Source organism: Vipera berus (assembly GCF_964194415.1).
Source record: "Vipera berus genome assembly, chromosome: 1".
Lineage (NCBI taxonomy): Eukaryota > Metazoa > Chordata > Lepidosauria > Squamata > Viperidae > Vipera > Vipera berus.
Genome location: NC_138202.1, coordinates 98,666,072 through 98,686,737, shown reverse-complemented (window position 1 = coordinate 98,686,737; position 20,666 = coordinate 98,666,072). Strand labels below are relative to the sequence as shown.

At 40.0% G+C, this 20,666-nt stretch overlaps 2 protein-coding genes across 5 annotated transcripts in view; one reads left to right on the top strand and one right to left on the bottom strand.

The window, feature by feature from the left end:
* The window catches only part of DKK3 (dickkopf WNT signaling pathway inhibitor 3), a 102,720-nt gene extending 101,056 nt beyond the window's left edge, over positions 1-1,664 (bottom strand). Inside the window, exon 1 of the mRNA XM_081312562.1 lies at positions 1,597-1,664. Coding sequence (XP_081168688.1) covers positions 1,597-1,659 — 63 coding nt within the window. The 5' untranslated portion in view covers positions 1,660-1,664. The remainder of the gene's footprint in view (positions 1-1,596) is intronic.
* Positions 1,665-11,142: 9,478 nt separating this feature from the next.
* LOC308659138 (F-actin-monooxygenase MICAL2-like) overlaps positions 11,143-20,666 on the top strand; it is an 86,401-nt gene continuing 76,877 nt past the window's right edge. For all 4 annotated transcript variants that reach the window (XM_081312560.1, XM_081312561.1, XM_081312559.1 and 1 more), the window contains exon 1: positions 11,143-11,360. The gene's annotated coding sequence lies outside the window, so the exon portion shown is untranslated. The remainder of the gene's footprint in view (positions 11,361-20,666) is intronic.

Below are 20,666 nucleotides of genomic sequence, written 5' to 3'. Positions count from 1 at the left end.
TATGGACACCTGCCCGCCTCAACAGGAAGAACTAGAAAACCCTCAAACAACAAAGCTAGGATCTCGATTTATTACTGTATAGATTCACTGTTCTTCACCTTATATTTTAAACTATATTTATTTGTAACATGACAATTATCTTTTAGTTTATTAATCTCAATATATTGAGGGTATATTTATTGATCTGAATTTAGGAAGAGAACTATGGCAGTGGAGAGAGGCTAGGCAAAAAGTTAAGAAAACCTCAAAAGTATCTTATATTTTGGTCCCTGTCAAGGTTAGGTTTTCCAGGCCAGTTTGCCTTCTGGTTGTACAGTGTTACTTTCAAATGCTAGGACAGTTTGGAAGCAGTCTCCTAGATCAGAGGGTTGAACTACTTCTATTACTAAAGTCTAGGTGAGAGAGTTTTGAAGTTGATCTCACCTATTCTTTCTATGTGTAGACTACGTCAGGGCTTTTCAACCTTTTCACCCATTGTACCACTTTTAGGAAATGGCAACATCTGAGTACAACCAGTTGCCTAGCAAGGTGTCAAAAACGTGATGACCAAAAAAAAAAAATGATGATGTACAGGTAGTCCTCAACTTACAACAGTTTGTTTAGTGACTGTTCGAAGTTACAATGGCACTGAAAAAAAGTGCCCCCCAAGCCACAGCCGAGCAAGACACCTCCCTGACTGCCCGGCAGCGCTCTACCTCCTGTCCAAGGTTTTCATTGTTGTGAGCATTTCTGTTGAGGATTGGCAGCGGGGGTGGGGTGGGGGGGTGTTTGGATTTTATTCCCCCCCGTCTGCTGGGTGGTTGCAGCAGGTTTTGGTCACTTCTCATGACCCTGGGACACTGTGACCATCATAAATATGAATCAGTTGCCAAGCATCTGAATGTAAATCACAAGACCCTGGAGATGCTGCAACATTCCAGCTGATTGGCGCTTCTTCTGGGCTCAGAAGTGCCAGGATCAGCGCCGAGCTCCAGCTGGAGCCTGGCACTGATCCTGGCGCTTCCACTAAGCCCTGACAGCCCTGCAGCTCCAGCCGTCTCTCACTCAGGCTTCTGCGGTGCTGCCACCAGTTCAGCTCATTCCCCTCCCCCGCTACCACTTTTCTGGGATGGTTGCGTACCACCTGCCAGGTGCCAATGTACCACAGGTGGTACCCATACCACTGGTTGAAAAGCCCTGGACTACGTAGACCAATGTTTATTATCTGTTGAGATGTTCTTGTTCTTGTATGAAAACCCTACTGTTCTAGCATGTATTGAGCAGATGAGATGATGTTTTATGAATGTCCATGCTGAGACCTCATTTTGATGAGGCTAGCATGGGACTGGACACTGATCATTATACAGTTCTCTTAATTCTTCATCAACCCAACATATGTGAGAGATTGTACCTTGTATCTGGAGTTTGTGACTGAATAAATAGCAAAAAAATATTTCAGTTGGAGGAAAGTGACTTCACCCCATGTGGCATTGGTAGCTTGGGTTACATTCAGCCAGCTATGCCAGGATATCCTTGAGAAAATCTCTTTATGTGATCACTAGAGTTTAAAATGACTTGATGACACATAATCAATCAATCAATGCCAGCACTGCTTACCCAAATAGTCCGTGCATTAAGAACAAACCCCATCCTCAAAGAGGACTTAGAAATTGTAGGCATCCTGTGTTAAGATCTTCTGTACCCTATAACAGAGGAATTGTAGCTTATTACAGAATGAGGGAGTGAGGCTCCTGTCAGAAACTGCATAACTTCAAGATTTCCATAATGGCAATTAAAATCATTAGCAGTTTAGAAACACAGTACCTGCAGGAAAATCGTTGTTCAGATCTCTCAGCACATTAAGATCCACAGGCATCCTGTGTTAAGGTCTTTGGCACCCTATGACAGAGAGAAGTTCATTGTGTGGGGCTGTTGGAGAGGGCCTTGCCTCCTGTGGCATCCTGGCTTTAGAATGCCCTCTTCCTGGGGACCAGGCTGTTGTTGGTACAAACTCTCTTTTGCTACCCTGACCATTTACTCCCAGATTTAGAAATTAGCATTCAGAGCCCGCCCATCTTGTTTGCCCCTGAAGTGCCTGCATAAACTATTATTTTGTATTTGAAACTGCAGGGCTTTTAAAATTTATTGATTAACTGAGCTGCATTTAAATTTTATTTTATTTCTATGGATTGTAAGCCTGACACGAGTTCCTCTGGAGAGGGGCAGGCTATAAAGACTTTAAAAAAAAATACATCAAGAGGGAAAACTCGTCATAGGGCTGAGCTTCCTGAGAGACAGTTTATCTGTCATTTCTGCTTGTCCCTTTGGATTGCAGTCACAAGTGAGAACCGGATGCTTCCCAGGATACGTTTTTGAGCTCACTGGAGACAGGAAATCAAGCCAGGTGGCTTGATTGTGTGAGAAACCCAGTTCAGATTTTGAAGGGTGAGTGCAATCCATCCTCACCTGAGCCTGTTCTCTCTTTTTTTCCCCAGTGCCCATTATATTTCTCCCAATTAGGGAAAAGTCTAGAGAAGAAATGCCACTTGTGACAGAAAGAAAGCAGGATGCTCAGGAAGGGCCAGATGATACAAAGAGTATGGAATTGTCACCAGGGAGTCTAAGATTAGTTTTCACACCTATACATCACAAGGATTTTTTTTTGCAAAATTTATTCTCTTAATACTAATTACTGAAAACAAAAAGACTGAAATTCCATCCTCTGAAATATACTGAAATTCCATCCTCTTTCAAGAAGCAATATCGTTCTCCCATACTTACAACTGGACAATGCCTTTGATCAGAGCAAAAGTTTGTACTGAGGGGCATCCCGTTTATACACAACAGAGCTTCCTTCCTGCTAAATGAGTAGAACTACTTTCCCCATCTGGACCCATATGTATTCTGTATTACGTAGGCACACATGGCACTGTTTTCAAGGTGCTGGTGATGACCTATAAAGCCCTAAATGGCATGGGTCTGGGTTATTTACGGGAACACCTTTTGCCGGCGTTAACCTCCCATCGTCCTGTGCGCTCCCACAGAGAGGGCCTCCTCAGGGTGCCATCGGTCAAGGAATGTCGACTGGCGGCCCCCAGGGGGAGAGCATTCTCTGTGGGCGTGCCTGCCCTCTGGAATCAGCTTCCGGTTGAGCTCCGGATGGCTCCTGACCTTCGCTCGTTTCGCCGCGACCTGAAGACTTGGTTGTTTGAAAAGGCTGGCCTGGACTGAGGGATTGGATTTTAGTGTTTAAATTTTAAAAATTTTAAAATTTAGATTGTATTTATTACTTAGGGCTATTGATTTAATCTTATTTTAATTTTTATACCTTGCGTGTTGTTAGCGTTTTAATTGCCCTGTACACCACCCCGAGTCCTTGGAGAGGGGCGGTATATAAATCTAATAAAATAAAATAAATAAATAAAATAAAACTCTCTCATGATGTAAGCAGCTGTTGATATCAGGGACCCACAGATCTCTTTTGCTATCTCAGTCTTTAATCTTGGATGAATTGTACTTCCTCATTTAAGACTGCTGCCCAAGGTCCATTTTTTTAACAAAACTGGTTCTAAAAATATGGCAGAGCATTTTGTGATCTTGCCCTTCAATTCTTTTGTATGGTTTGTATGTCGCTGGTATGGTGTTTTGGTTTGATTTGGTTGTTATTAACTTTCTGTGTGTAGCTTTGAGTTATTCTGTAACTTAAAAACTGAATAAAATAAAATAATCGTGAGTACAGAGCAGGTTTTCTCAGTCTTGGCATCATCCAAATCATTGGTAAAAGGTAAAGGTAAAGGTTCCCCCGCACATGCGTGCTAGTCGTTTCCAACTCTAGGGGCCGGTGCTCATCTCCGTTTCAAAGCCAGCGCTTGTCCGAGGACGTCTCCGTGGTCATGTGGCCGGCATGACTAGACGCCAAAGGCGCACGGAACACTGTTACCTTCCCACCGTAGTGGTCCCTATTTTTCTACTTGCATTTTTATGTGCTTTTGAACTGCTAGGTTGGCAGAAGCTGGGACGAGTAATCATTGGACTTAACTACAATTCAGGCAATACTCTTGGTGGACAAAGTATTTTGGAATTAAAGGTCATATATCTAAAAGACGTCCAAGTTGGGAACCTTTAGTTTGGGATTTCATGTTTAGCCCAAGTGCAGAATATGGCTTAGTTCTCATCTGAACTAACCAGAAAACATAGCCTTGAACAAATATAATGCAATTTATGTTTTTCTGATTACAGAAGTAGTGTGTTTTTTCTGAATACAGAAGTAGCGTGTATTCTGCAGCTGAATGACACATTTAATTTAAACTAACCAGTTGTTTGCAACTTGTAACAGTCAGACTGAGCCAGCAGACATGAATACATCATTGCTTTCTTAAAGATAAGAAAGAAAAGGTCTAATGTCTCCATGGAGCTGTTATTTGCCTACAGAAAGAAAAGGAAGTGGTCATTTGGGAAGCTTTCATCTGGCTCTTTCTTAACAGTTATGCTCTTTGCAGTTCCAAAGAAAACTGAGATTAATACTAACTATAAATCTGAATTTCCATGGACTTTTCCTCTATTTATTAGAAGCATCTTTATGAGTTTTAAACTATGTTTTTCCCAATGCAAGATTACAACTGCTTCAGCTGCAATGTTGCTGTGAGACCACACATAAGCTAGAAATTATTTTGACAATATAATCCCTGAGAATAAGCCACAATTAAGAAAAAGAATTAAGTTCATGAGATTAAGAGTGTAAGTATAATGAGCTAAAATTTGAGCTGTCTGAAATGATCCTGAAGGACATTTTTAATAGATTATTGGAAATGTAAGTAATAACAATGTAAACGACATTTCATCAAACTAATATTGTAATAGTAATAGCAATAGCATTTAGGCTTATATGCCACCACACTGTGCTTTACAGCATTCTCTGAGTGGTTTACCATGTCAGCATATTTCCCCCAACAATTTTGAGGACCTCGGAAAGATGGAAGACTGAGTTAACTTTGAGCCTGTCAGGATCAAACTCCTCACTGTGGGCAGAGTTAGCCTGCAATACTGCACTCTAAGCACTACACCACCACCGCTCCTATATAGCTGCCCACTTCTCTTCATTACAACTCCACTATTGTAAATTGCAGCATGGCATCAAACATAAGAGCTACAATATGCTTTTATGGTAGCTGGCTTCCAAAGATCGGTCCCTGCCTAATGGCCATCACTGCTAAGCTCAATATTTTTGAGAACCTGTCAAGAACAGTACTAATTAGAACTTGCTACGAAGAGTGGCAATGGCATTTAGACCAGACTATTTATCACCTCCTTGATAAAAACAAACAAACAAACAAACTCTTTTGTGTTGCATTTATCCTGCATATATAGCTGCGGAGTCACCTTCCTTAGAAAGCAAGTGCTTAATAATTAAACTCTGCTCAAGAATATATGCTATTTTGGAGAGGATAAGGGCACAATTGAAATATATTGTATATTGTTAGTTGATATATATGAGAAGAAATATAGGTAATAAAAATGGTCTCCAGGTGTGTGGGTGTACTGTGGTATTTGTAGTTTTTTATATTGTTTTTATTTACATTTATATGTGTTATGTTTGTATTATTTGTATTTGAATAAAATAAAATAAAATAAAAATTTAAAAAAAATATACTCTGAACTTCCAGGTACATTATGAGAAGTTCAAAGTATATATAAAATCTTAAACTATAAAGTTCAGATCTCATGGTGACACAGAGAATATGCTATTAAATAGATTGTAATAATCCATTTATAACTATGGAAGGTGAACATATACAAAGAGCCACATAGCTCGTAACATAGATATGACAGAAAGGTGTTTTGAAAAAAAACCTGAATGTTTTGTCAGTGTTTAATACTTCTCATTACACTAAACAAAAAAAAGGCCATTAGTGCAGCTGAAAAAGGTTTCAATATCTGGTAACAAATATGCATCTTGTAGGTGTGTGACAATATCTTAACATATTTAAGGTAGAAGTTTTGACTTGAATGGTCCATTGTTTTCAATATATTTTACTTTCAGGATAATGTGCCTAAGAATGCAGTATTATATAAAATATATTTGGCACATATTGTGAATCATTTATAAATTATATGACTATTTCTTCCTCAGCTGGACTTTTGCTATTCTTACTTTGTGCTTTAATCTATAAGTTAAAGAAAGACCATCTTTTAACTTTATAAAACTTTATGGGAATTTATATCATTTATCTGATCAGAAATCTTTGTGAAATTTTAAACATTGGCTCATCATGAGCTTATGCATCCATCACAATTCAACTGAATTACAGTAGAAGCCATGTGCTTATTACTAGCACATTTTCTTCCTTTAAAACATTTTACCTTAAAACATTTTACATATTCACACAATACAGCTAAATACTCATCCCTGACCTATGTGGCTCTTCAACTACAGCTGGTTGTTGTTGTTAGTTGCGAAGTCGTGTCCAACCCATCGCGACCCTATGGACAGTGTTCCTCCAGGCCTTCCTGTCCTCTACCATCTTCTGGAGTCCATTTAAGCTCACGCCTACTGCTTCAGTGACTCCATCCAACCACCTCATTCTCTGTCGTCCCCTTCTTCTATTGCCCTCAATCTTTCCCAGCATTAGGCTCTTCTCCAGTGAGTCCTTCCTTCTCATTAGGTGGCCAAAGTATTTGAGTTTTAGCTTCAGGATCTGGCCTTCTAAAGAGCAGTCAGGGTTGATCTCCTCTAGGACTGACAGGTTTGATTGCCTTGCAGTCCAAGGGACTCGCAGGAGTCTTCTCCAGCACCATAGTTCAAAGGCTTCAATTCTTTGGCGCTCAGCCTTTCTTATGGTCCAGCTTTCACTGCCATACATTGCAACTGGGAAGACCATAGCCTTGACTATACACACTTTTGTTGACAGGGTGATGTCTCTGCTTTTTAGTGTGCTGTCTAGATTTGCCATGGCTTTCCTCCCCAGGAGCAAGCGTCTTTTAATTTCTTGGCTACAGTCCCCATCTGCAGTGATCTTGGAGCCCAGGAAAATAAAATCTGTCACTACCTCCATTTCTTCCCCATCTATTTGCCAGGAATTGAGAGGGCCGGATGCCATGATCTTGGTTTTCTTAATGTTTAGTTTCAACCCAAGTTTTGCACTCTCCTTCTTCACTCGCAACAAGAGGCTCTTTAGTTCCTCTTCACTTTCTGCCATTAGACTACAGCTGGAGTTGTCATTAAATTTGGTTTTAAATTTTGATTATAGCTAACCAGAAATGGTGGTTGTTCCATGTTCTAAAGACACTTTTAGCAAAACCCAAAATCTTTGTTTAAAGCATAGTTTGAAATACTGTTAAGATTTCTGTTTGTCTGTTTATATCCCGACTTTATTATTTTTACAAATAACTCAAGGCATAGCATTAAGTTATGGTGAAAGGAGGAAAGAGGAGGTAATGAAATGGCTCTAACTTCCAAATAAATTTTGTGTGTCGGGTTACTTGTTAGTCATTTGAAATTATTTACATAAAAACTGAATCATTCCAAACAATGTTTTATACATACTGTAAACAAAATCAAATAATTAAATTTATATATAAAAATAAGGTATCAAAATGCACATATATACAGACACAACAACTCTGAATTAAAAAAAACTTAATAATAAAACATTCTTTCATTTTCTAGCTTTTCCTCAAAAAGGTCTGATGCGGATTGTTTTATATTTTTTTCTCAATATCATCATTATTATAATGCTTGACCTGCAGAATATCCCTGGTTTGTAATCTGACAGGAATGTACTTTTAATTAGTCTGTTTACTTCTCTCAAAACATTCTGGATCAAGTGACTGGAAAAGTGATGAAATGGTTTACAAGTGATCAGACTTTTTTTAAAAAAAAAGAAGTGAAAAAACAGGTAGCTTAGGAAAAGAAAAATAGTAATTAAAATGTTCCTGTTGGAACATTGGGAATACTGGGAATACTGTTCATGCTAAACAAATATTGTAAGCACCAAGAAAGATTTGAAACATTAACTGCAGCAAACTTCATTGAGGAATAGCTGGGAAAATGAAGTAAGGGGATGTTCATGCCTCCAAAAAAATTAGAACACAGTGCACAGAACACAGTCTTCAACAGACCACAGTTGGGACTGTTGCTAAGGAAGGTGGTTGTTAAATGAGTTGTGCCCAATTTTATGAACTTTATTGCCATGGTTAAGTGAATCACTCCAGTTATCACATGAATCATATTGTTGTTAAGCAAATCCAGCCTCCCCCACTGACTTTGTTTCTTGGAAGCCAGCTGGTAAGCTCCCAAATGGTAATCACTTGATCCAGGGTTGCGGCAACCATCATACTTAGGTGCCAGTTACCAAGCCTCAGAATTTTAATCATATGACCAATGGGGATGCTGTGATGATTGTAAGTAGAAGGACCGGTTGTAAGTTATTTTTTCAGTGACATTGTAACTTCAAGCAATCACTAAGCAAACAGTTGTAAGTTGAGGACTACCCTTAGGCAACAGTGTCAGAGTCAGCACAGGATGGAAAACACTAGTATTGAACTTTCAACTCAGAGCAGGAAAAATCTGGCAAAGAGCTAGAGGTGAGTAAGAGACCATACGTCTGTCCTGGCCTCCAGAAACAATTGGTGACTCTTGACAAGACAGCCTTATCATGTAGATATGGCCAGTATCTCTAAGCCTTCTGACTTCTGTCTGTCTTCATCAGATCATCCAGCCATCATTGAAATGGTTAAAAAATGTTCTTGTTGCTATTATTTTGGCACAATGATGATTTTAAAACTGTTAAAAGTCAGTGTGTAAAGCATACAATTTATTCCATCCCTGCTTTTTGAAATATTGAAATACAGTGTTACAATTTTCTTAGTTGAAAAACTTAATGTGACTGTAACTAAACCATTCTATATTCCAATCTGTAATTTGGTGGGAATGAATATAAAAACGTGTTATTTTAGTGCAACTAATTTTAGGAAAATGCCCCTTATTCCTATATTTGCAAATCTTTATGTTTCACAGTGATATTAAGAACAAATGTGTTACACTATTTCTAGAAAGAGATAATATGAAACATACCAGGAATAATTAGGTCATGTTATCACTTGTTTTTCAATCTGCAGTGAAAGTGAAGCATAAACAATAATAAAGGAACCTTTGTTTCAGAGGCAAGTTAAAATAATTAAACAGAAGTAAGGGAAGGTGTCTTCTGCCAGTTCATTTGCTACAAACAGAAAATTCAGGTACCTTGCATATGATGGTAACGTATCAATTTTATGTCATTGTGCTATGTGCTGTGATTATTCAGGAAGAAGCCATTGCTCTCATAGCAGCATATAGGAATAATACATTGTGCTAATTATAATTACTAGAGTAAAGCCCAGGCACAAATTAACAAGCTGTATATGTATTAGGCAAGGCCTAGCTTCTTGGAGAAGACTCTGTGCTGGGAAAGATGGAAGGTAAGAGAAGAAGGTGGCCAGTAGCAGAGTGGATGGACTTACTTACAGTGGCCAGAGATGTACCATAATCAGAAGACCTGAAAAACCAGGTTAGTGACAAATCATCACAGGGGAAATCTACCTTTGTGGTTGCTATTGCTGAAGGAAAAGTCTTCATCATGGTTCAGTCCAAGCTGGGAATAAACAACCTGGCAACTGCTTTAGAAAGAAGGCTGCAGTTTATTGGAGAGGAGAGCCAGACAGAAAGATAGCTCAGGAAGAAAAGAGTGAGAGCACATGTAGGGAGTGGATTTTTATACCCTCTGGGGCTCTTGAGATTGTTTCCTGTTCCTGTTTGAGGCTTTGTATTTCCTGTGTCGTGTACTTTGACCTGAGTCTCTGAGTGTGCCCCTTTGACATCTGTGAGTTAATCCTATAATGTCCTGTCTTAGAGTTTGGGTGGGGTATGTAGATTTTAGGTGTCTTTGTCTTCTAAGCTTCTAGCTGGAGGCCTCCAACCTTCCTGAATGGATTATTTACATCTGCATTTCTACAGAGCTGGTTTCTGCCTGGGGGAGAGAGACTTGAGCTATTAAGAAAAACTGGGCATGCTTTTCTGCCTCTTTAAGATCCTTTGAGGAAATATAATATTCTGCCCTTTTAATATTTCCTTCTCTGGTGAGGGGGCTAACTTCCCACACTATGAATTGAAAACTGATTTGTTGGCGTGTAAAAAAAAAGCCAGGATATATACTGCTCAAAAAAATAAAGGGAATAAGACAATAAGAAAAATAAGACATGCTACTATTAAATACAGTACATTGTGTTGTTTAAATGTTCCCTTTATTTTTTTGAGCAGTATACTATCAGAACATGGGAAATAGCTTCCAAGCCACATCTGGGAAGAGAACATTAAAATAATAATCATAGTTTGTTAAGGGAAACATACATGCCTGGTAACTTACTTTCGCTCCGTAAAAGTTTAGATTTTTGACAGGGAATAATATGTGCTGAAGAGCGAACAGGCTGCATTCAGACCGGTTTTAGTCTGGAGAAATTGACCTGTTTCCAACATGGGAAAAATTATTCTCAGCACTTAGATCAGGGGTCTTCAAACTTGGGCCTTTTATGACTTGTGGACTTCAACTCCCAGAATTCCTCAGCCAGGCATGCCTGGCTGAGGAATTCTGGGAGTTGAAGTCCACAAGTCATAAAAGGCCCAAGTTTGAAGACCCCTGACTTAGATGGATGCTTTTCATTTAAAGCGGTAAAGCAAGCATTGTAAAAATAAAATGAAATACTATCTAAGGATGATTCCAGTCATTCCTATTTACGTATTGGAGAGCTGACTTCAGTGGGCGATAAACCAGGAGGAGACAAACAAGGCCCGTCACAGGATGTTGTTGGAAATAAAATGGGGCAAGTCAAATCAATCTTTTTGTTTGTTTGTTTTTGTTTTTAACCCGCGGGCCCTTTCGAGTCTTAGAAAGGCCCTGGCGGCGTCCTGAGTTGTGGGACTGGCTAGCTTTTAACAGGTGTTGAATCTCCTCCGCCCCACTCGGGGCAAGCCTGACTTTTCCCTCTGACTAGAGAGCATTTCTTCCCAAGTCCCCAAGCCGAAACGCTCCCGCGTGCAAGTTCAGGGTGACAGAACTCCCTTTCGGCCTCTTCCCATTGGCCAGAAAGAGCTTGGCTTGAAAGCCCCGCCCCGCCCGCCCTCGGCTCGCACAAGCAGGCGGGCAAGGCAGGCAGCCTGTCGGTCCGGGGCAGCCACAGCCCCGCGCATTCCGCCGCGCGCAACCAGAGGGGAGGAAGCCGGCAACATGCGCCTGGCTCCCGGGTAGAAGAAAAGGAGCGGCGGCAGGGAGCAAAGCTTTCCCACCGCTCTCGGGCTTGTCTTCTTCTTTTGGCAACCGTCTGGACCAGCGTGCTGACCCGGGCTGGCGGTAAGCCTTTATTAGGATTTCGCCGCCTGCTTTCCCCCCCCCTTTTCTTCCCCTGTCTGTTGAGCGCGGGATCTTGAAAGCGTCTCCGGAAAGACCAGCCGCTGGGACCTTCTCCTGCAAATAAGCGGCCAGGCGGGCGTCCTTCCAGGAAAGGCTGCCTTGCCGACAGAAGAGCGCTTCTCTGTTGACCGGAGCGCGGCCGAGCAGGTGGCGCTCGGTAGGGGAGACGCCGACCGAGCCAGGTTGAGTTGCTTCGAGCCGCCCGGCGCGAAGGTTTTTTGCGCGCTCTTCCAACCCTCGGAATTGTCTCGCTCGCGTTTCACCTGCTTCGCGGGGGTGTTTTGTTCTGTTGGGCTTTATAGTTATATATATATAAAAACAGGATGTGAAAGAGCTGCCCCAATCTAGTCCCCCATCCTGACAGAGGCGGAAATGAAAGCAGATCTGCGGTTTGGGCTTCGGGGGTGGTGAAATATTTCTCGCCCCGGTCGCTTTCAGAACTCCCTGAATGAGCGGCATGAGATTCTTTTTAAGTGCAGGTGATTTCTTGGTGCTTCTTCCTCCAGGTTTCTCACAGTTTTTTTTTTAAATAATGATATAACTAAAAGCCTAGAGAGAGATTCGGTGTCTAGTTTTTGTTGTTTTTTAAATGGTGTGATCTTGCAGATCTAACGTTTGTTTTCTTCGGCTGCTTTCTATTGAAGATAAGCGGAATTTAAAGAGGGCCCCAGGACAATAAGGTTTTTTCTGTTGGGAGGGCAAGCGAACCTTTCTTGCACAATCCGGAATTTGACCTACTCAAGAAGTAAAGTGTGTTGAATTCACCTTCTGGGTAATTACAGATTGCATTGCAACTGAACAGATTTTCTTCTGGCATCATAAAAGTTGAGTAGAGTCTGCTTCCTTAGATACATGAAGGGTAGCAGTGCACAGGTACCTGTGTAGAATGTGTTCGTATATTATAGATAAAGAATGGAGAAAAATAAATTCTACACCAATTATCTCCAGCTCTCGCTCCCAGAACGTTTTGATTTCCAATTCGTATCATACTGAGTACTGAGTTTGGGTAAGTGAACTACACTTTGGACTCAAGCACCATCTGAAGGGGATGGAGGGAGTTTCCCCCAGCCCCAGCATCCATCCAGTGTGTTCTGATTTGCACCACATTGTTCTTGTCCGTCTTCCTTTGGGTTTCATGCAGCTCATGAAGAGGTTGCAATGAGGAAAGATGATTTATATTTGGGCATTATTAGATTAATCCTTAGCTCACAAATCCTTAGCCTTAAAATTATATTGCTCTTAGGCTTTTCTATTGTACAGTAGTCTTAAGGAGTTGTACTGTTGCTGATTGGAAAGACTAGAAGTTAGTAGTAGAATTTGCAGAGAAAATGAGATGTGGTAGATAAAGCATGAATATAGAAACTGGCTGGGTGTGGAAGGGAAGTCAGAGGCTGCTTATTGGCAGCTGTTGAGGTTTATGAACATGTTGTTCCAGTTATGGGTGAAGAAAGACAGTCTAAACAGAGTACAAATCATAAAGGTTTCCTCATAATAACCTTGTAAGAAACATCCATATATTGTAATGATAAACAAGCAAAACAAAACATGTTGAGGACACTCTTCTCTACATCAAGTACAATGTCTTCTCTATGTTTTCCATACTACATAATACCCTCTTGAGCTTTAAGAAATATAACTTTCATATTGTATTTTCCAGTGTCGTCTTTGTCTGTATTCACATGACATGAAAATCAAGGTTAATGGAACTTCATTTTCCTGCATTGTGAATACATTGAACTCCAGATTAATTACATGCAATGAGTTTGTCCCCTATGCTAAGCTAAAATATGGTAGCTAGATTTTGATTCAGTGTATTTCACTAACACAGCCTTGGTAAATCTTCCTATCAGTATGGTTCTTTGCCACGGGTATGCTATGAATCACTATGAAACAGTGTGCCTATTTAAGGAGATGTATGCCTGTGCAGTCAAGTGGGGAAGGGACATTAGACTTTGAATTTCTCCTATGAATTCATTTTGGATCCTCCTCCACATAACTATTATATGGAATGAAATGCTAGAATAGATCTGTGGGTGACTGTCAGCTTAAGTTCTGGTAGTCTAATCAGTTCTGCCACATTGCTCTCTTTGCAAATGTGGTATGATGTCCCTGTTTTTAGTTTGTATGTTATTTATTCATTAAAAATAAATTCCAAAAGGGATTGAAAAGCCTTCTTTAAATGTTGCATTTGACTCAAAAAAATATTTTTGACAACTATGAGGCAAAATTTGGAAAAGGGCAGAATGTGGTAGGTAGCTTCTAATTTGTAAATACATCCAAGAAGAATGGAAAAGGGCAACCTATACTTTCTGAAGTGTCCTCAAGCATCAAGTACCAGACTTTGTATTTCCCCTTTCATATATTCCTTCAAATAGCTATTATGACCCCTAGAGGGACAGCATGTTCAAAATTGCTGATCTCCTTTATTTGAAATGTCAAGGGAATCAACACTGTTTATTCCAGACACCTGAATAAAGATTTGATTCTGAAATCAATGTACAGCAGGTACCAGTTACTTCCAAAAGAACCGTTCACCCTATCTTTTTATGAAAAAAAACAAGGCTAAAGTTTGATTAGGGGCTTCTGTTTTAAATCTCAAAACCACCATGGAAAAGTAACAATAAAATGGAATCTGTCAAAAAAATGGGGTTTGGTTTATTTTGTTTAAATTCTACTCTTTTTTTTTACAAATTTGAAATTCTTTTTTTTAATATGTAAACTCTTACTTTTTTCCTTCCATGTCTGCTGTTGTCTTTAATGGAAAAAAGTTTACTCAGTGAGCAATGCAGTTGCAGTGCTTGCTCAACATGAGACATGTCAATATTTAGTGAGGAGTGATTGTGTAATACTGTCGTACCATTTCAGTTGTGACTGCTCTGTTTGCTTTATCAGATCTTCAATATACTGTATTCAGCTCATGTTGGACTAATTAAGAAAAGGTGTCTGATATTATCCTGGCTCTGAATTGTGGATTGCTGCTCATTATTTGTCTAGTTATTTGTATTGTCTGCCATTCTAAGTTACACCCAGGCATTTAAACATTCAGTTCTTTTCACAAATGAAACCCCTCAGAGAGATTTCTCTTCTTATATTGATCATCTTTGGACTCACCTCAAACATTGTGTCACTAGGAGAATCCTTGCTGTGGTACATTAGGTGGTGTGTTCTTCTCACGCTTGATTGGTATCTGCATTTAGATTTCAGCATGTTTTTATAGAGTAGATTTTCTCAAATGGGTTTCCTCAATTTTTTGAACTTTTTGTGCCACATGATGCTAACACCTCTCAGGAATGGAAATTTTTACATGCCCTGACACAACAGCTGGTTTGCAAATTTGCTGCTGTAAATATTGTGTAGGTTAGAAGGGAGTTGTATTATAAAACACACACACACACACACGTGTGTGTGTGTTTGTGTGTGTGTGTGTGTGTGTGTGTGTGTGTGTGTATAAATTTTTATGCAAAGGTTCCCTGAGACCTGAAAATTATTTCATGGGTTCCTCCAGGTTAAAAGTTTGAGAAAAGCTGCTGGAGACAGTGATGGATAATACATTAATTGGGAGTCTTGTTATGCCATGCATTAATGAACCAGAGATGCCCTGGACTCCAGTGTGTGACATAGTCCTTGATGACTAAATCCTAAATATGTTTATTAGGGCAGAAAATAGATTAATAGTTCATTACAGGTAGTCCTCAACTTACGACCAGAATTGAGCCCAAAATTTCTGTTGTTCAGTAAGACATTTGTTAAGTGAATTTTGCTCCACTTTATGACCTTTCTTGCCACAGTTGTTAAGTGAATCACTGCAGTTGATAAGTTAGTAACACAGTTGTTAAGTGAATCTGGCTTCCCCATTGAATTTGCTTGACAAAAGTTTGCAAAAAGTGATCACATGACCCTGGGACACAACAATGCTCATAAATATGAAGCAGTTGCCAAGCATCTGAATTTTGATCACATGATCATGGGGATGCTGCAAAGGTCATAACTGTGAAAAACAGTCACATTTTCAGTGCCATGGGAACTTTGAACAGTTACTAAACGAACTGTTATAAATCTAGGACTACCTATATGATTGTGTATCATTGTGTATATTACAACGAACTGTTGTAAATCAAGGTCTACCTGTATAAGATTAGGATTGTGACCCAGTATTCTGATCCTGAAGTCAGCACCAGCACCAATATAACATTATGGGTTTCTGTTTTTAGATTTTTTTTTACAGTTTTACCGTAGCAGTGCAAGAACTCAAGAGCCACCCTGTAAGCATTTTATATGCAAGTGCAGCAAGTAAGCTTGATTTATAATTGGCACATAGACCAATAATCACAGCCAAGAAGATGATTCCATTTGAGCATGGAATCTGAACAACATTCTTGTTACTAGAGATGGCCACTTAGAGTCCGAGTGAATGAGAGTCTTGGGAGCAAAAACATTCTTGCTCTAATTATGAGTAGTTGTTGACAGTGTCATTTCTGATTTTGCATAAAGTAAAATTAGCAAAATATGAATTAGTGAAATTGAACTTTGGAGGGAAGAGGTGCCTCTCCCCCACTCCTTCCTTACAAATTAGATACTGCTGCCCAGCAAGTTTCTAAACCTGTTTAATGTTGTTCTTGTTTATTATATATGAAAATAAGACTTGCAGGGCTGGCTTTCCCAGAATACCAAGCTCTAATTATCAATGCAAAGTATAGTTACTTAGAAAGGGTGATACAAGAAAAGTATTCTTTTCTCTTTTAGGCTGAGCTGCTTGATAAATGTAATAAAAAAAATCCTTGTATGAACAGATTATAAAGATAAGAAGCAATGGATGGAAACTAATCAAAGAGAGAAGCAATCTAGAACTAAGGAGAAATTTCCTGACAGTTAGAACAATTAACCAGTGGAACAACCTGCCTCCAGAAGTGGTGAATGCTCCAACGTTGGAAGTTTTTAAGAAGAGACTGGACAGCCATTTGTCCGAAATGATATAGGGTTTCCTGCCTGAGCAGGGGGTTAGATTAGATGATCTCTGAGGTCCCTTCCAACATTATTATTATTATTATTATTATTATTATTATTATTATTATTATTATTATTATTATTATTATGTCTATATGCCATAAATCTTTCTTTTTATAGATTTTTTTAAAAATTTGTTAAATTTATTTGCTGCCTATGCTGCCATGGGGCTACTCTAGGTGGCTTTCAATGGTATGAATAAAATTAATACATAATAATATACCATTTTTATCTTGCCCCAACTTTTTATTTTGTGCCAGGCCTATTTTTTTAGTACAACTTACTGCATAAGTGTGTAGCCTCCAGCACTAAAATTGTTGCTTTCCTCTGCATTAAATGGATATAAGCATTGAAAGAGCAAAAGAAAATTTGCACAATACTATAACAAGCAGATTTAGGTGTGCAGTCTGGACGTGGGAGATAAAAAGCATTAAGGAAGTAATTATAAATAAAGCTTTAAGTAAGTGAAACAAGGCTAGTTCCCACATTGTGCTTTTTCTGCCTTAGCCTAACATGCGATCTAGTTCCATAAAAGAAGAAGCAAGAAAGCTATAATTTGAAACCACATTTTCTCTTTGTGATCCTGTTTTTTTTAATTCAATTTACATCTCAAACAAGTGACTCTAGGCAGTGAACAATCATAAAATCAATGAAAGCCAAACATAATAGAAATTTATATTGATATATATATAGAGAGAGTTACTGAGAGAAATTATAATCATAAATATTAATGTGACCATGAATCAGGACCCTTAACATACTTGGTAGTCTAAGGATTGGGCATATAACCAGGCTTTCAAGGGTCGAGGCCATCCTAATTTCTGAAGGGAGAATGTTCCAGAGGGCAGGGTAAGACAATGAACCGATACTAGGAAGAGATCCAGGTTCTAGTCATCCTTCAGCCACAGCCCATGAGCCACTCATTTTCTCTCAGCCATACTATTAATTCACAAGATTGCTGTTATGGGGGAAAATAGAAGGGAACACTGTATACACTATCTTGAGTTCCCCAGATGAAATGGGGTCCAGATTGAATAACTAAGAAGTTTAGAGACAAAAATAAAAACAAAGTTTATTGTTTAACTTGAAAAGGTCCTTTGAAATTAGCTTTTCACAATGCTAAATTGTAAGTCCCGTTGTTATAGGTAATCCTTGCTTAATGACCAGTCACTAAGCAACAGCACGAAGTTACAACGGACCTCAACAGAGTTATTTGTGCCCCATTTCCAGAGTCCTGATGGCTGCACAACCCCCTCCATGGTCAGATCTCATTTTGGTTGCCTGGCAACAGACTTACATTTACCTCTGTTTGCAATTTGCAATGTTTTTCTTTTTGACAGTTTCCAACATTTACTTCCAGTTTCTACCAAAAAAATGCTTTATTGAAGAAAATGGATTTGTTTAATGACCAAGGTGTTCACTTAATGACCATCACAGTCCTATGAACTGCTTAACAACTGCTATGACTTAAGGCCATAATTCCAGGGTCAGTTATGGTTGTAAGTCGAGGAATATCTGTAACAAAACTGTGTTTCTACTTGGGTGTGTCGCGCCCCGCAGGCTCGACACCGGCACCACGTCTTCGCGCCCACGCCTCTACCCGTGCCGCACCTCGCTCCGACGTCCTCGGCAAGAGATGGGCCGCTCCTGCACCGGAACGGCAGCAGCGGCGGCAACGGGATGCAGCTGGGAGCTGCGCGCGTGCGCACGCCGGGTCGGCGAGGGCCTCGGTGGCGCGCGCACATGCCCAACAGCCTGGTCGTTTCCTCCCGGTGACGGCAGCAGACTCGTGGAGCCCTGGGTCCGTGCCAGCCGTGGGACTGGCTGCCGGGGCACCGACGGACCCGGATCTTTGGCCTGGACCCTGTCAGCTTTTGGGTGCGGGGCAAGGGGTCGCGGCCTGTGCCCGGGCCAGCACGGCTGGAGTATCGGCGGCGGTGCGGAGCAGGGACCTGTGGCGGGGCGGGGCGACACCCGAGGAGCTGGGCCAGGAGGTGCCGGGTCTGGGGAGGGGTGCGTGGGTGGATCCTGATGGTGGGGGAGTAGAGGGGTGCGGGGAAACTTACCTGGGGGGTGGAGGGTGCCGGGGCAGGACACAAAAGGAGGTTTCTGGGAGGGACGTTTGTTAAATAGGGGATGGGTAGCAGCCAACGCTGGCTTTGTTTCCTTTGGAGTTTGTTTGCTTCTTGACAATAAACTTTTCCTGAGAACTCGGCACTCATCTCGGTTGCTTGCTTTTCCTGCTCTCCGGACGAGGCCTGAGAGGGTGCAGGTTTTATTATTTAGTAATGTTTTTTACTTTTCTTCAGTTGAAATAACTGTTATTTAAACCACTCATTCTAATTACTAGTAGGTATAATTTGGGTAGCCCCAGAGCTCCTCTTTGATATGTCAGTCTACCCAAATACTACTATTCCTTTCTTCTTGGTTGACAGATGGAACAATTAAAGCCTCATCCTTTTTCATGCTACAGACCCTCCTTTAGATATCTGGCTGAGAAGAGACAGTTTTATCATTAGTTGAGTGACAGATTCCATTTACCCAGTCATTGTAATCTGTGAGGTGAAAAGTTGGAGATATTAACCCCTCCCAGGACTCCCTTGGGCTCCTTATTTTGCTATACAGCTTGGTAGTTCATACAAGCTACAGTCTTTCTTCTAGAACAGGGGTGTCAAACTGCCGGCCCATGGGCCGGATGCGTCATGACGAAACCGCGCCCACCCCATTGCCAGCAATGGAAAAAAAGTCACGATATGTCGCAACACATCATGTGACGTTGCGAGTTTGACACCCCTGTTCTAGAGAGTAGATCACTGGCATCCTCACCTTAATCTGGTATTTGAAAGAGACAGGGCTCCACAACCTGAATTGCTTTTTGGACAAAGTGAAAAAGAGAGAAATGAAAATCAAACTATATAGTAACATCTGTGAACTCTGTAAGGAGGAGCCATAGGTAAGGAAATCAGCCGTTTTCCTTGCTCTCCCCCACTCTGTAATAGAAAACAATCTCGCAAGAAAAAACTAAACTAAATTTCATTCTGAAAAAAGGGGAAAGAGATAAAGGTCCCTTTTTGGATTTAAGTAGTTATAAACAAAACAATAGTAAAGGAGATGAAATGGATTTCTGATATAAAACTATAAAGGAGAATATAAGGCTCTGAAGATTGTCTTATGGGTGTCCCTCCGAGCCCTGTTACTTATTTTCCCCTTTCCTTGGATAATTGCTTGCACTTTCCAAAAGGACAAAGGATCTTTTGCCTGGAAACCAGGGGGATTGGGGGGAAAACCTCCCTTTTTTATATATAAAAAAAGCATTGCTTCCACACAAAGATGTAGATTCAAATCAGATGTCAGATCTGGCTGTCAGTAGGCATGTGAAGCCATACCTGCCCATTCACTACATGCCCATTAAATCTTTTTTCATATCTATCTACTTAGCGGAGAGTATCTTTTTGTACATGCAGGAAGAACTATTACCGTATAATGTAATTTTGGGATTTAAAGAACATTTTGTGTAAGCTGGAGTCACTGTGCTAGGTCATGATTTTTTTAATTCCGTTGTGTTGAATAGCAAAGATAGTCACCCATAAATACTGAACACATAATGGGTCACCCATTATGCTAATCCAAAACAAGCAACTTTATTATGGGTCATAAAATTACGTAAAACCTATCATTCATACATTTAATTGGTTACTTCTAGAAATTGACAAAATAAATTCCAGAATAAGTGTACAGAACTTATCTGATTTGGCATCTACCACTCAATAGACCTTGAAAGTTATTGCTGAGTATTATTCTAGGAATTTAGGCCTCCCCAAAGATTGCTTTGGTTATGCCAGTGGAATAACATTATAGATTATTAGTAATTGGACTTCTGCCATTATGTTTACTTTGGCCATAATGCAAACCAAGCCTCTTAAATTATTTAACAGGATGGTTGATTTTTAAAAATTTATTTCTACAAAAATTTTGATAACCCAGGTTAATGTCTATGAATTCATATATAAAGGGGTTGGTGTGTTAATGTTTCTCTCCAGTATTATAAGTCTGCATGCAAAGAGAGAGCTGGGGGAAAAAAAACATGGTAATAGCTAGAAAATAGTTGATTTGATAGTGTTATCTGGGTAACTAATTTTCTCATCTGATTTTATCCTACAATTTCCTCCTAATTTTCCAAAGGGAAATAAATGACTTTTGATGATACTGAGTGTAAAAGACCACTCTTTTTTTGCCATACCT